At 44.8% G+C, this 17,037-nt stretch overlaps 1 protein-coding gene across 8 annotated transcripts in view; it reads right to left on the bottom strand.

Annotated features, from left to right (window-relative positions):
- Window positions 1–13,470, bottom strand: part of AFF2 (AF4/FMR2 family member 2) — a 328,163-nt gene extending 314,693 nt beyond the window's left edge. For 2 of the 8 annotated variants that reach the window (XM_040572852.1, XM_040572853.1), the window contains exon 1: window positions 13,297–13,470. In XM_040572852.1, the coding sequence (XP_040428786.1) occupies window positions 13,297–13,343 (47 nt within the window). In that variant the 5' untranslated portion in view covers window positions 13,344–13,470. The remainder of the gene's footprint in view (window positions 1–13,296) is intronic. The other 6 variants (XM_040572847.1, XM_040572849.1, XM_040572846.1 and 3 more) reach the window with 4 other exon arrangements.
- Between the last annotated feature and the right edge of the window lie 3,567 nt (window positions 13,471–17,037).

Below are 17,037 nucleotides of genomic sequence, written 5' to 3'. Positions count from 1 at the left end.
CCTCAGTGAACATTTCTGTCCTTTCTATGAGCGTTTTGTGTCATGCCAATGTACTCATGACCAAAACCACTTTCATGACAAGTAAAGCTTTTTTTTTTTCCTCAATTTCAGCAATGAACAAAATTTAAGCAAAAAATGACTCAGCTGTGACTGCACGGCCCCGTTGGGGAGCACACCCATGTCTCAACAAACAGGCGGCTGGAAGCAGAGAGCTACCTCCTGTCATCATTCCTCCTCAGATAAAGTGGGCTGATGAACTGTGTGTGACTTTTAAAGCCTTGTTGATGAAGCCTCCCTGGGATCAGACACGGGCCCTACCCTGTACTGAGCACCAAAGGGGTGCGATGTTGTCCTGATGCTGCAGCAACACCGGGCACAGCCCAGCGCAAACCTCCCTGCCTGCCTGGGTGGCTGCAACCCCAGTCTCTGCGCCCAGAGCTTGTAAATGGCTCCCTGCCCCGTGGAAGAGGCTGATCACGCGCACGTTCAATATCAAAACACTCCTACTGATTCAAAGTACGTGGGAAAAGGAGCCAAGACTGAAAAGCCAGAGCCAGTAAAACTGCAACATACATCAACAAATGAAAATGTGAATGAAGAAGTTTCATCCTCAGGAAGTCCTCAGAAGGGAGAACTGAGATCTTCAGAATCTGCGTTTCTGACTAAAAAGGCAACTCAAATAGCTGGATACTACCTCTCTTCTCAGCGCCAGAAACCAAGAGAACCTCACGTTCAGAAGAACCCAATCTGGTCCTAACCACTTTATAGGATTAAATAAAAAAGGCAAGAACCTTAAATACAAAGAAAATATCCATGAGAATATAATCTGCTCTCACTTCAAAGGCCTACATGAAAACAACGCTCAGTCATAACAGCAGCATCCTGTTAATGACACACACTTAAACAAAACGAACAAAACGTACTAAGAGTAAGCTGACATTCTGGCAACAGCAGGTTAAAAAAAAGCCTAAATTTATAATTTTGCATTCAACATTTAGTTTAACAAAACCAAGAACCAATGCACTTAAGTTAGAAGAATGTTTTAAAAAACACTAGCACCGTGACAGATGAATAACAGTTGGACAATTTGATCACAACTGACAATTCACATTTAAGCTCACATAAGGAATCCCCAACCTTTATGCTCTCTTCAGTCGGCCCAAAGTCAACAAGCACTTATCATTAGGCACACACTTGCATCCACCGACATAGGCACGCTCACAGTAAAGTACTGTGTGTACTTAAATACGTTGCTGAATCGGGTGGTGTGCACAGATGTGGCCATGCCACTAAAAACCACCATTTTCAGATTTTTGACAGTCACCCCTTACCCCCCCAATTTGTTCTCGTCTGGGTACTATTTTTTTTGTCACAACATTTATAACCCCTGGTATTGCGCCCCCTAAATTGAAAGCTGTGACGCAGTCTTAACCACAACTTTGAAAACATGCTGACATTATAATATACAAACATGTACAAAAGATATATACACTCAGACCCACTAGGGGATAAAACAGACTGGAAGGAAATGAGGAACTTTATGTTACTGTCTTTTCTAATGAGATAGAAAGTGGCAGATGTAAAGATTTCATTCAGCCGACAATCTCTTTTATGATATGAATAAACTACTAAAACAGATTTAATCCTTTATAAAATCAGATTATAAGAAGCAGACAAAATCACAACTTTATTCAATACGCCATTTTATCCACTGTGACTAATGCATTATTTGTATGAAGTTAAAGTGGAGCGTTGGAAAGCTATGAAATAAATCAAATGCTCTACTTTATGTAATCTTAACAGACAGATCCCATTAGGATTCTACTATGCATAGCTGTTGGTTAAAATCATTGACCAGTAGTATCCTTACAAATTAATCAACTGAGGTAATGCTGGCTTGGCTGTCATCATTTGCTGCTAATCTACATTTAGAATTCACTTCAACTTTTCAAGCCCTTTAGAATAGGTTTATCAATTCTCTCGCCCTCACTTCAGACATCCACCTCACCGCTAATTGTTTACAGAAGACCTGGGACAATGGAACTGTATCATTTATGTCCTTTTTCTTTCCGCAGACATTAGAGCGTATATTGACACTGGGTTATAATTAGTCAGAAAGATGTTAAATCTTAACCAAACATTCTAGTCTGCCTCAGTTTTTTGATGAGACCTTTTATCATTGAAGTTGAATTAGCAGGCAAACTGTAGGAGTTTACACAAGTGAGAGTCATTACAAAATCTAAAATACCCCTTATCTGGTTGACATTCAGCTAGAAGAATTTTCTTGGTTATGGATATACAGGAAGAAAAAAGCATTTTTGATATCAGGTTATTTGTGGAGCTCTAATGTGTTTTCAAACATACAACTTGTGTTACGCCTATGTATTTTATATAGTTTCTAGTCATGTTTGTTAGATGTCTGCTTGTCGTGTACCGCAAGATTCATGAGCAGTCTACAACCAGGCAAAATCCTCACACAACAGCTTGTCTTGGGTAATGGGGAAAGAACCAGGCAGAATAAAGTGGCAGAAAAGTGTATTATTTATTATCCTGACAGGGATAACACCTAGTCATGGTCTACAATCCAAACGTGTTCAATGTCCTGCAGACAGGACCGGATGATTCTGAAGGAGCAAACAGGTGTTTTCTTACACAAATACTGAAAACCTCTATAATGATTTTGCTCCCTTATCTATGACTCCTTCATGTGCACATTAAAGAACAGTCAGTTCAGGCAAGGGCTCTTTGAAAAGAGAAGGAAAGACCAGGCAGTAGCAGTAATATTGCCAGAGATTGCATAATGCTTCTGGAGCTCTACCAGGGAGCAGGTAAAGGTCATCTTCTCGTCTTCTCCAGAAATGGAGTGAGAAAGCAAAGGAAGCTCTGGTCAAGTATGTTTTAGAGTTCAGTAAATAAATGAAAAACTTCAGCTAGGAGCAGTGGCCTTCAGCTCAGCCCTCTAGTGCAACTTTGCTGGCCCACAGACAATTATCAAAGCCATGAGGGCAATAAGCCTATGTACGTATGCTACTATTAATCTCCCTAAATTACCTTAAAAGTATATGCACAATTTCATCAACATTCTTGAAAAGTCCATCACTCAGAACCAACTTCTTCCTTTAGTCTAGTAAAATACACATGTGCAAATACCTCCTGCTTGTCTGGGACATAAAAATAAAGACCACCAATTGTTTTTGCTGTCTATTTTCCCTTGAGCGTTGAAAGAAAGGATCTTTGAACAACCTATGGTGAATAAAATCTTGCCTCTGTATTTTTGTTTAAACATCACAAAGATGTAGTCTTCCTAGTGCTTGCTAAAAACAATGCAGTAATTTGTATCCCCAAGTGGTATAAATAGAAAATATGTTCAGTCTAATAACATATGTGAAGAAAACTCATGCCCAGGGTTAACCAACAAAGCAGCAGTCCGCTAGAAACAAAGGCAGCTGGCTCAAAGAGCAACAATGCTGCTGAAAAAGTGTGGATGTCCTATTCAGTCAAGCATCCAAGACTTGACGTTTACTTAAGCTACAGCTGCATATACAAAGCTTTGCTATAAGACCCAGGAAATGACAAGGCCTCTGGACTAACAAGACTCTTATGTCTCCAAGAGGTCCGTGGCCCTCACTGTCCAGCTCAGAGCAGGGTAAATTATATCAAATATGCACACTGTAAATATATGGCACATTCTTTGGTCTTCAGAACAGTTTCTCTGCTTTGATTTCCTCTTCTTGAAAATATGCTCTGCCCAAATCCTCCTGTTTCTTTTTATGGGCTTGCCTTTCCCCTACTAATATATCTGCCTAGGTTCCTGTCTTGCTCTATCATCATAAACATTCATAAACATTAAGGGACTTAACCTCATCACACCCCTGCGGAATAGGAAAATATACCCATCGGAGTGGGCGAGCAGTGAACTGGAACCCAGCTGACAGCATCCTGACCAATGCAGAGTCCTTCAGCAAGGCACTTCTCTCCTCTCAGCCCCATTTCCCCAGGTATAACGAAAAAGGGGGGGGGAGGGTAATGATACTGACTTCTCTGCAAAATTCCTCAGTCCACCAGTAAAATTCTGAGATGTTATTCTCTCCTTACAAAAGGAGGTAAAGTATTTAGAGAGACATAAATCAAGGTTTCATGAAAGGTCCGTGGCCAGAAATCTCACCCTATTTTTCTAAGCATGTCTGATACCATCAGTGCAAAAGCTGTATCCAGAACAGATCTCAATGCATAAGCTATGCCATAGACAATCTGCATCAACATCATTTGCTCTACTTGTAGGTAATGCAGTGCAAGCAAGTTTATGAGGGACTACGTATGCTACAGTGAAGTTCAGAGTAGAGAAAGTTGCAAGAAAGTTCCCAGCTGATCCCCAAGAAGATGAAAAAAAGAACAGAAACACTAGATACAGGTAATTGCACTTGGCCTCTTGCTTTCCACTTGAACAACAACAACAAAAAACACAATTTACCAAATATCATTACCCTGTTTTGACAACTTTCCGAAGGCAGTGGCAGAGCAGGTAAGAGGATCCATGTTCCACTCCTAAGCATATATTCACCTCAATTAAGCAAACTTAAAAAGAACTACGATAATTCTGCCAAGTGTTACCAAAAAACCACAATGCAACTTATCTCCTGCTCCAAGCAACCGCCACCCTCAGCCCCTGGTCACCGCCTCCATCCACCTACCACTCTTCAAAGGCTTGGGGAAGACAAATGGGCCTTCCAGCGTGCAGCGAAGCAGAAAGCCATGAAAATCAAAGGGCTGCTTTTTGAGTAAATATGAGCTCCAAAGCCATTGTCCTTTCCCACAGAGGAGATCTATGAAAATGCTTACTATAGCATATGCACAGTATTCTTTACAGCTCTGCCTCCCTGCTGACCACCAGCCCCAGGGCCCAGTCCGCTTCCCATTACAATCAGCTCCACCACACCCACTGACTTGTATTGGAATTCTTTCAGGGACCCTAACTAATGAGTTTTTAAACACTTGTAGACAGAGAAGATAATTCCTCATCATTATTCTTCATAGGAAACACCAGGAAGAATGTCATTCTATTGTTCTACAGGAAAGAAACTGGAAGAAAAATCACCCCCACATTCAAAAGAGCAGCCCGACGTTTTCATACGGAAACTGGCTACCCGAGCGATGGGTGCCTCAGGTGAGAATTCAGGACAGGGACCTAAAAAGCATGCAGCCCGCTGAAATTAAGCCCCCTGAAAACATCTCTCACAATGGCCTTTATGCAAAGAGGCCCACAATCAGCATGTATTTTTCCAAATCTTGGATACTACATTCTCAAACATAAGCGTGGCTGCCGACAGCAGCACAGAAAGACTCACCTAAACACTGTATTCCTTCAGGAACTCAGTTTCCCCCATGACATGAGACTAAAATAAATGGAAACTGGCAACCTTAATAACATTCTGTGTTTCCTGATTTTATATTTAAAGCTTTGCAAAGCTTTGCGTATGCTTTCTCAACAGACAGCAGTGTGTTTTTTCTTTTCCTCACACGTGAAATCTTGACCTAAACCAATGATACAGAAAGAGGTGAAAAAAGAATAACTAGACCTACATGGTGGACTGTTACCCTCAGACCTAATAACGTTTTAAATGAAAAACATCTCATTTTGAAGCCTTCTTAGCATAGATCACAAGTCACAGAAGTACCGCTTTTACCTGATCTTACTTCTAGGTATCTATCATTCTGTCAGATGCTGATACCATCACCTACCAGAAGAGTTCACATTTGAGTGACCAGAAAGAAAACTTATAAAATCCAGCCAAATCCTGACCATAGTCCATGCAAAGTGCCATAAGGAACTAGTCTCAGTAGTAAGATGTCTGCAGGTTTGAGCCCCAGGCACTGAAAGCAATGTAGAGCTACAGAATTTACTTATTTCACAACACCATGTACACCCACAGCAGTACAAAAATAGCAATTATAATACTTGTCAAAGGAACAACTGAGTGATTTTTAACTTGGTGCTCTATCTCGTTTTCTTCTTCTCTGGTTGTTCATACCCCACCCCATCAAACATATAATTATGAGTGGGCTATTCACGTCTTACTATAATTGGTAGCACCATGCAGCATCTGAGTCAGGAATCCGTCTGAATTGCTGACTACAGCTCCTCACTAAACAAAACTTACACACTGCACATAGTAAATGGCACTCTCCCATTCTCCATGTCACCCGCAATGAAAATCAGCTTCCAGTTCTGGCACCATATCCAACTCTCCTTAAACCTCACCACCTCGGATCACCTGGAATGAGGACTCACTGTGTCTATTTACTGGCGATTATCAGATAGCTGCTGAGGTCACAAACAGGAAAGAAATTCAACAAGTATTCAATCCCCAGAAATAAAAAATAAAATCAATCAAGTTGGTGGCTTGATTTGAACACATACATGAAATGTCATTAAAACATGATATAAAGTTTTACAGAAGAGACTACTGACTAGACCTTTGTTTAACACTCGTAATAATTTATGGTGTGGATCTGCTATGTAAGAGTTGAAAAACAGCCTCTTCATGATAAAAGAGCTTGTAATAGCTGGGAAGTTAACTGCAGGAGGTTTGGGTTTATTCCTTTACCTCAGCTCTCTAGTTCCATGTTATTTTTTCAGTACTACAAGCACAACCTTGCCAACCCACTGTACCAACTGCATTTAAGGGCAGCTTTGCTGAAACCAGTGAGCAACTTACAATTGTTTCCAAGTTTTTGCAAGGCCAGGCTCCAGTACAGAGTTTGTAAAAACAAACATCCCACATTCATTTCCCAAAATCTTCTCTTGCAAATGCAGACTGAACATCACATGCTCTTTGCCAAATAACTGTATCATTAGAAGGTAATCAAAATGGAGCTTAAAACCTTACTAATGTGTACATTGACATCCTTCCTCTCCCTCTCTTCTGCTTTTTTTTTATCTGTACAGTTGTCCATTAGTCAGGAGCAACATACCTCCCGATATCTGTGATCAAACCTATTAGAACAATTTAAATATTTTGATTACAAAGCATCAATACAAAATATTCAGAAACAACAACAGGGTGAAACACCTGTCTTCCTGAGTCACGGTCCTGACTTCCTGACTATTATTTTATGACTGGTCCGGAAGATTACACTAACTTGACATATTACTGGATTTACTGTCTTCTTTTTCAATTCTTAAGGAAGAATTTGTAACGTTGCAAAACCCAGAGTTGGGGCACAGTTTCAGTTCTCAGTGTTAATAGATGTTTGAAGGTTTTATAAAATCTATTTTATTAACTGCAACCAAGAGAAAAGTTCAGGCTTTTTTCCTCCATTTTTCTTTTCTTTCTTTTCAAAAGAAAGGTAGTAAATTTGAATTAGAATGGTTCAGAATTGGACTCCGCAGAGTTGTTCACATGCACGGTATTAGGTGTGTGCAAAGTGCCTGCTGATCCTGGTCATTAGAGAGCTGCAGCACATTTCTGGAAGTCTGCCTTTTGGCCATAACAGGGTCAAGTCCAGCACCTACTGAAATCAGTTGGGAGCACCTCCAGTGACGGCCCTGGCTACTGGCTTAAACCCAAGCTGGAGGAACACGTAGGTACTTTATGGTATGTATTGATTATATACATTTAATGAGCATCCAGGAGCCCACTCCTTCAAGCCCTCCACACAAAGAAATTCCATTTTACCTCCAACCTAAAGGCACCAGGGAAAGACAGGGTGGGGTCTGTCTGTTTAGATGCTTATTCCACATTCTTCCAGGGCTCAATGTATAAGTTACTTCCTACAGCTCTTACAGAGAAAGCGAGCTTTAATATCTCTATTCTTTTTGGCTGTTCAGACAATTGTACAATCACATAAAACCACTGATAGAGCTCAGGCAAATGGATGCACACTATACAGTCAAAAGTAACAGCAGTTTCCATCACCAAGTACAGGGAGAACTAGGGTTCAATCGTTAGTGAAACACTGAGCATTTTGGGAACAGTCGAGAACCCAGTTCAGTAAAACTTGAAATCAGTGTTGCTTCAATAGGGTTGCTTGTGTGCTTAACACTGCATACCTGCGTATGGACCCTGCTACGTTATCGCCCAGTCTTAGATCCAATTTTGTCCCATCTCACACGATGGGAATTTTGTTCTTTACTTGGATAAAAAGAGAACGTGGGCCTCATAACCCAGACAGCATAAGAACGCTCCTTCCAAGAAGCTGGAGCATACTGCCCCAGACTTAAGAAGTACAAAAAGACCAGTGGCGTCCACCAATTTTTTTTTTCAGAGAGCATTTGGTATATTTATTTGACTTAACACATTACAGAACGTCACATTTCCCCTTTAAATATTTAGTTAAATTTCAGGTTGCAATACACGCTTCTCAGATGCACAAAAGGAATAATTCTGCTCGGCTGAAGGACCTGTACCATAACATTATCTTTACTCAAAAACAAAATCCCAAACAATATAATTGGCATTCATGTATAAAGTGCTTGAACGCTCTGAAGTCCTGCCTGGCTTTGGAATAGCTGAAGTATCTGCTCTCCATCCCAATTTGTATATTTCAGAAGTCATTAAATTCTTGAATGAATCATTAGAAAAACAATTCAAATGCTGTTAAACTGATTGTAATTTTGCCTCATAGGATAGATGTGAGCTTAATGTTTGCAAACGGCCAAATTCTTTTAAGATTTACACTCCATGGAGTTCAATATCAGCCAGGGAAGAATTACTAAATCAGGATGTACTTAAAGTACAGGTTTTGGCCCAAGAATATTTTTGGTCTTTCTCAGCTGCTTGTTTTGACAGCATCTAATCCCCCTCACCCACCCACCAGCAGCCACACAATCTATCCATTTACACTTTCAAAACAAATTGAAAATGAAACGTTTTCAAATAATTACTCGGGGATGTCTGTAATACAAATCTAAAAAGTAACGCCAATTCAACTGTAATATTTCTTAAGGAGAAGAAAGGGAGGGGAAAAAAAACCCTTGCAGAAATCCATTCAAAATGCAACTTCCTCCCGTACTAACGCTCTCACCACCACCCCCAAAAAGGAAAAAAAAAATGAGAAAAAAACACCTCAATCTAGGTCCCAAAGAGCCTATCTACTCTATTTCACACATCCCCATCAGAAACACAACACTGTTTCCACGTTCAGAAGACTTTTCATTTAGCAAGCTATTACAGACCCTGGTGACAGAGCGGTAACTGAGGTCTTCTGCAGAGGCACAAGGCGAGGAGGGAAGGTGGCCGAGGGGCAGAATACCCAAGACTGGAGTTCGAACAGTTCACCTTTGTCTGGAGAGCAGGATCCCCCCTCCAGACTGAGGTCTACGCTGGAAGCACACTCCTGGGGCATACAGTATGGTTTTGCATTCATACAGGAGGGGAACCTGGCCCACAGATGGCCTGTTCTCAGCTTTGTCAGCCACAAACAGACCTTTGAACTTTCTATTTATATAACAGTTTGGTGAGTTTAAGCCTCTTCCTGTATAACTGGCAGTTTGCTGGTTTTGCTCTAATTAGGCTACTTGTGATACATAATATAAAAAGAGAAGACGAGAGGCTTGTTTCTCTGCAGCATGAACTCTTCGCCATCCCAACCACACAGCTACAACAATGGTGTTACCTGCCGATTGTGTTGCCCTTTGCTATGTATTATTTTCCATACCTCAACGTGCATTTTGCTGCTAAGTATTTTCTCGGCTTCCGCTTTTTCAAAGATTGGAGGACTTAGAAAATATTAGTGCCAACACCGATAAATAAAACATAAACCATGAATCTCCCCGCCTCTGTTTGCGTTACCGAGGAGCCATATATTCTGGGTTGGTTGGGTTTTTGTTGGGGTTTGCTGTTTCCCAGCTGCTGATTAATGGCACCACCTTACTCCATAAGCAGGTTCAAATCTAGCCACACGGTCCCAGGACGCGTCAAGATTTCATTTACTTGGTTACCACAGACAAGCGTGGAAAGTGATTTAAAAGATGAAATTTGATTTTTAACAGCAAGTGGTCCCCTTGGTGCACACAGGCATTCAAGCTTTTCATTATATCCATCTCCCTTCCTTTCTCCCTCATAGAATGGCTTGTATTAAATGCAAGCCCAGGTGAATGTTTCTTATTCACCCAGGAATCTCAGCAGACTTCAGCTTTGGCCCTTTCACCTAGACCAGAGTTTAGATTCATTTAAATTGTTTTGTTTTTACAGCTTTTTGAGTTTGGCAAAACATCCACTGGGATACTTAGTTTTGCACATTTTGTCCAATTGCTACCATGTAAAAATTAAGAAAAAAAAACCACACATACTCTGAGCTACCCTCTCAACAACATTCTTGACAAAGGGTCACTGAAACACCTTGTTCTTGTAATGTTGTGATCCCTCCTAATATGGGAAACCGAAGGGCTGATTCTGCAGCCTCCACCAGGACAAAGCTCCCCCTAAGCATCCTGAATGCTCGGTGACAACTCCAGAAGACATGCTGTGGCAGCGCACTGCAACTTTGGCAGTCCTGGCCAAAACACATCTCGAGAAGTGATGCAGAGAGGTACCTCTGGTGGACGGAACTAAAACGTGGTGGGGTTTTTCCCATCACCCTAAAATGTGTGGGGAATCACTTCCTGATATGCACAGAAAGCGTTACCTTTAAACCTCTACACTAGATAAAAAACCTCCACTCAACTATATATTTTTATATATATCTATTTCTCAGGCTAACTATGTTTCTGCTGCACTTGTATACAGATAATACATACAAACACCCACACATGCTGTAGGCCTGAGCTTGCCTTCTTTGCGATTGCAGCACAGATTAGCAGAAGTTTTGTGTTTGCAAGCAATGCAGAAGAGGGTCTCTCATTGCCTTATAACCGCTCACGAGACGCGTTTTACAGAGGCCAGCTTACAGACAGAAGCGCCGAGGACAGTTGCAAAATACGAGGCACAAATCCACACATCATACTAACAATACTTGTTTGTAAATATCATGGAGTAACCACACCACGCTGGATACACAGACAAAAATAAATACATTTTGATGGGCAAGCATGCATATTTCTGGGTGTGCAGAGATGATGCATGTACACATACGTCACGTTTATTTACACACATTTATGGATAGATGAGCTAAATTCATCTTTCCTTAAGCAATGTAATTACTTGCCTGAGATACATAAATCTTTATATGTACAATAAAATACATGTAATGCTTGCATATACATGTAGATTACATACCCCTGTATTATATACATGTGCACATGCATATACTAATTGGATTATTAAAGGCTAAATCCAACTTGATCTCTGCAACAGTAATCCAACTGTGTCACAGATGGAGTTTGTGTAGATATCAAAACACTTTGAAACAGCCATGAAGTAAAACATGTTCTTGCCTCACAAAGCCTAAAAACACACACAAAAAAATAAAACCAAAAAAAAATCACTGTGAGAAATGAAGTGAATGGAAATTATGGAATGAGTGGCAATACGTTAATATTTTATGCAAAAACAGAGGCACAAGAGTTCTATTCTTTCTGATGCACATCTCTAAATCCACATAAAACCATAGTCAAAAGAAAGCAAGTTATTAAGCAAACATTAAAACTCAATACCTATAATGTGCTTAGTATTTGAACTACACCCACATATTGGGTTGTAACAGCTTCTATTAAATTAATGATGTTACCCACACTATAAATTAGGCAAATTGTATGCAAATATTATTTGAGTAGTTATATGGTGGTGATCAGTTGTGTGCAAAATAAATTAGTGTAGCAAAGTCAAGATAGTGTGGTAGAGGCATAATATTTAATTGAGCACTAATTTTATTGTGATTATTACTTTTAAATAACAACAGCCCGGTTATTAAAAGATGTAGTATGATGGTATATGCAGAGCTGATAAAACGCGCAGGATCCAAAACGCCTGCTTGCAGATTAATATTGATACAGCGTAATTTATGGTTCCAAGGATTTACTCTGAACTGCTGTAAAATAGGACGTGACAGGTATTTGGTTCTGATTATCTTGGATTTGCAACCATAGCTGCTACACTGTGGTTGGCAAAATGATAGTTATTAACTAAATATATGATCTTTTTCCTAGACATACCTTTATATTACCAACAAAGTAAAGGCTCTGCAAAACACGAGGTCCAAATGCACATGCACACTCACGCAAAATCCATGTGACATCTAGCGATTAGGATCACAAAGCAGTATTTTACTTTCTTTCTTTCTTGGCAAACTGCGCTCCAGCCCAAAACCATTTAACAAAACAGTAACCAACCTCTGACTTTAACCATGCATAGTTGCAAAATTGTAACTGCATATCCTAAATTGAAAAGAACCAATAAAAACAGTCGTAAAGAATAATCATAATCTCATTAACTAGCCGGGAAAGTGCCTGAATACCTACCCCAGCACCAACTTTCCCAGCTACTTGTCACCCATCGAAATTCCTCAGCAGTGACTTCGGTAACAAGTTTACAATATACTCAAACAGATGCACCGGCCCTTCCAAGGTGTGCACTTAGTTGCAGAGCAACGTAAGCCTAAAGCCCCCCACTCAAAATAAAATCAAAAAAGGAAAAAAAGAAAAAGAAAGTAAGGAAGGAAAGACGGAAGGAAGAAAAAGGATGGGAAAAGGTAAAGAAGAAAGAGGCAGAGTAAGGAAGAGACCTGTTATAATACCACGGGGACCGAGCTTCCCACTTCCCAAACTAACTTCAATAACGCTTTCCCCGAACGGGAGGCCCGCAAAACCAGCGACAGCCCCCCCCCGGGCGAGCAGGGCTGCAGCCGAAGTGTGCCACACGGCAAAACTCGGGCCGCCTTCCCCCCGCCGAGGGACTGCGGCCGCTGACAGCCGTAAATACACCGGGAGCGAAGCGGCGAGCCCGGGGAAAACATCGCCTCCCCACGCCGCTGCCCTCGGCGGCCGGGGGGGCGCCGCTGCCGCCGCTCTCCCCGCCGGCAGCCCGGCGCATCCCGGCTCCCCCCCCCGCTCCCCCGGTAAGTTGGCCCCCCGGGGCGGTGCGGGGGCTCCCCGCCAGCCGCAGCGGGGCTGCCGGAGCCGGCGGGCGCAGCGCGGAGCCGCTCGGCGGCGGGCACCGGGCGCTTCGCCCCGCAACAAAGGCTCCCAGGCACCGGCGGAGAGAGCGGGGAGGAGAGGAAAGAAGGCAGCTGGTCGGGGGAAGAGGGGTGGAGGGGAGGGAGAGAGGAAAGGGGGGGGAATAAAACAACCCCCGAAAAATTAAAAAGCGACACCCCCCCAAAAAAAAAAAAAAAAAAAAAAAAAAAACACCAAAAACCTACCACTGCTGCTCTAAGTCCCAGTCCCTGAAAAAGTCGAATAGGTCCATAACGATGTGGCGGGGGGCGACTCAGAGAAGTGGTGCCCCCTGCCTCGGCGAGGCGGCACGCTCAGGGCTGCCCGGCCGGCATCGGGCAGCGGCGGCCGCCGCCGCGGGGCCGCTCGGAGCCGCCCGGGGCTCGGGGAGCGCCGCCGCCGCCGCCCGCTCCGGGGCCGGGCTGCCGGGCTGCGAGGGGCAGGCACGGCGGCGGCGGCGGCCCCGGCGCACACGCACACACACACACACCGCACACACACACACACACACACCCGCTCGCACTCTCTCGCACACCGCCAGGGGAGGAGGAGGAGCCGGGGCGGCCCCGAAGCCGCGGCATGGAGCCGCCGCGCCAGCACCGCCGGGATCCGGCGGAGCCCCCCTCCCCTCCCCGCCCGGGGATGCCCCGGGGAAGTTTGGTGGGAAAGGGGGAGGGATGGAGGGGGAGAAAGGAGGCTTCGCGCATCACCCTAAGCCCCGAGTGGCACGGGTGGGATGGGGGGAAAGAGGGGAAAATGGGAAAGAGACGCCCGTGAGATCGCCGGTAAAACCGGCCCCCCGCCAGGGAAGCGCCGGGGGGCACCGGCACGGGAGGAGACGCTGCCTGGAGGGGCTCGGGGCAGCCGCAGCAGGAGAGGTGTGATGGCAGGGGAAGGCAAGGCCCAGGCGGGCCCGGAGCTGACCAAGCGGGGGTCTCCGAGAGCTCCCATCATCACCCTCATGATCCAGGTGGGCCGCCAGCCCGGCCCGCTGCCCCCACATCCCAGATTTTCTCTATTTTGGAAATACAAGGTTCCAAACGCATATACGTGCACGCAGCAACCAAGCGCATCCATTGGCGTTGCGAAGATGAGCCCAAAGCTGTGTCCGTTTTGGCTGGTTTTGCACAGGACCAGCCACACCCAGAACTCGCCCAAGTGATGCAGGGCCTCAGGGACTTGGTGCGGGGTGAAGTCAGAGATGTTCCTTGCTCTGGTGGCACCCCATCTCTGCAGCCAAGGTCCTGCAGCCCGCTCTGCTGCCACCACGGAGATCAGGCTCCAGTGAGCATCTCTGTGGGCTTGCTGAGAGTTACAGGACAAACCCAAGGTGGCCAAGCAGGTCAGTGGCAGAGCAGCTAATGTAACCCACAATTTTTGCCTTCCTAAGGAATACACAGCTGTTGTGCAAATGCCGCTGGGTTAAAAAAAAACTGCAGAGGAAAAGCTCTGGAACCATTATCAGTGGAAGTCAAACGTGACAAAGGCTTCCTGATCTGAACCTGGGTTTCACTGCAAGCTTCGCATTTGCATCATGCATCTCACAGCCCCCCGAGGGAGGGAGCTCAGGCAGGGCTGCACCACTGACAGCCTGCTCGCACCCACTGAAACCCCGAGCCCCGCTCCTCTCCCTGCTGCGGGCAGGCAGGTGCACACAGCGTTTCCTCTCTGACACTTGTCAGTTTTCTCCACAAGCAGGCTTGAACGTGCTGCTCTGGGCCTTCAGCTATTAAATACCATGAGCCAGGCCCCTCTCCCTCTCCTCTTTCTTATTTTGTTATTCTTGTTGGTTTTGAAAGCCCTGTTCAATAATCAGACTTTGTGGCCAGTGCTGCCACAATTCAAAAATTTTCTTCAGAAGCAGACAGTTTTTTTTAGAAAACGTTATTATTGATAAAAGTAAAAGCCCAGTCTGCCGCCTGATCACTCACATTCAATAACAACTATTTTCAGTATCTCAAGCTTGAGCCATTAAACGGAACTAAATGAGTTACTACAGGCGTTAGGCACAGGGGGTGCAGGAGCTGGGGATGCTCAGCACCCTGCCTCGCCGAGAGGCCTCCGGCAGCTCCCAGCACCTCATGCACCTGCACTGGCAGTGCCTGCACATGGACTGCTGTCCCTGGGCCTCTCAGGTGTTAGTGCCCTCACTTCATTGAAGTAAACCCTTCCAATTCTTCAGAAACTAGCAAAATCTGCACAAAATGGTCCCCGAAAAGGCTTTCGGAGCTCACCCTAGCAAAGATAAGGGTGGGAGATCCAGTTTGAGCAAGCAGACCTGCAGTTCCCATGAAGGGCAATATCAGAGATAATCCCTCTCCTCAGAGGATCCATTTTGGTCAGTTGGAGCTCCCTGAACACCCCACACCCTCAGCTGAAGAAGGAAGTTTGTGCACAAACCAGCTTTTCACAGACAGACAGAGTTCAAACCAGCCAAGGACGCGCCCGCATGCCACCACCACAGAGGCTGACAAGGCCATCACAGGGCCCCCGGCCGAGCTGCCAGCAGCCACGCTTGTCCCCACATGATATTGGCAGAGCTGGCTGAGCTCAGCACTTGTCACAGGAGTGTGTCAGGGCCATGAACTCCTCTATAGCGCGGGCCAGGGGTGAGCATGAGCATGAGGCAGTGCCAGCGCTGTCTTTAAATAGTGAAGGGTTCGTTTTACCCAAACTGCCAGGAATAGAAAGTTCACTGCCCCTGGCGTGACCACTTTTACCGTTACAATGGAAAATACAACTGCAGTTCCCAGCACCTGCAGCAACAGCTCAGGACACGGTTAAAGGCCAGCAAGGCCTCCTGGCCCCGTTCACCTCCGCCAGGCCCAGCAGCCTGCTACAAAGAGGAGCGCGGGCTCAGCACAGGCCAGGCTCCATTTTTGCCGATGAGGCTGTGGTACTCCGTCTTGTCACCTACCCCTGCCCACGCTGCTCGATGAGGTTAGAGCTGGTTTTCCAGCCTGCTGTGGCGCTGCAGGGGGTGCGGGCAGCTGTGAGAGCTGCCCCCGTCTTGGGTTTTAGGAGGAGGGGGCCTGCTGGAGCACCCCTCTGACAGGCCACAGGTGCCTGGTGCCCCTCAGCAGCTGCTGCCGCTTTGGCCATGGGGGAAAGCATGAGAGCACCCTGCAACCAAGAGAGCTGCGGAGCTGCGCCAAAATGGCCAGGCTCCCCCTCCGCTCCCTCAGGTTTGTCAGAGGATGGCGGGTACCAAGTCTGAAGCAGGGAAAGGGGCATCCCAGCCTTATCCTCTCTCTTTCTGGCCTACCCACGCTAAATTCCTTACCCAAAGGCTTTGTAGCACGTGCTCTGCACACATTTGGGAAAGGGAAAGATGAAGGCAAGGAGGGAGATGTGGAGAAATAGTAATGTACCTGCTCAGCGCTGTGCTCCCAAGACAGGGCTCGATGCTGGGGCTGCCACCACCACAAGAAGCCCTGTTGTCCCCACTTCTGCAGAAGAAGTAGCAGAACTGTGGCCATGGTAGGTTGGGCAAGAGAGACTGGCCAGCTGTTGGTGGTCAGAGGCAAGAGGTAGCTGAACTGCATCACATGTGATACAGCACATAAACCCCTTCTGCTCAAAATACTCCACTGGATCCAAAGAAAAACTTATTTTTTCACAAAACAACAAAAATGAAATCACAGTTTTCTATCCAGAAAATGTTAATGGTAAATTTGTGGCCAGCTATGATGTTGAATACAGATTGGGGATATTTGGATTTCTGAGGAAAGGAAGGTCAAGTCATTTTCACAGTGTGAAAAATGAAGCTAACAGAGTTCATATTTCTCTGTGAAGCAATGATTGATTTTTCTTTCTGTCTCATTCATACTGCACTAAACATGTATATAGAATAAACTTATCACACCTTACATAAAGCATACAGATTACATTAATACATTGAAAATTAAGTTAACATCAGCATCTACTTGAAGGTAGCGCAAGAACAT

The sequence above is a fragment of the Cygnus olor genome, chromosome 13 (assembly GCF_009769625.2).
Source record: "Cygnus olor isolate bCygOlo1 chromosome 13, bCygOlo1.pri.v2, whole genome shotgun sequence".
NCBI lineage: Eukaryota > Metazoa > Chordata > Aves > Anseriformes > Anatidae > Cygnus > Cygnus olor.
The sequence above is the reverse complement of the archived record's forward strand: the minus strand, read 5'-3'. Positions and strand labels throughout refer to the sequence as shown.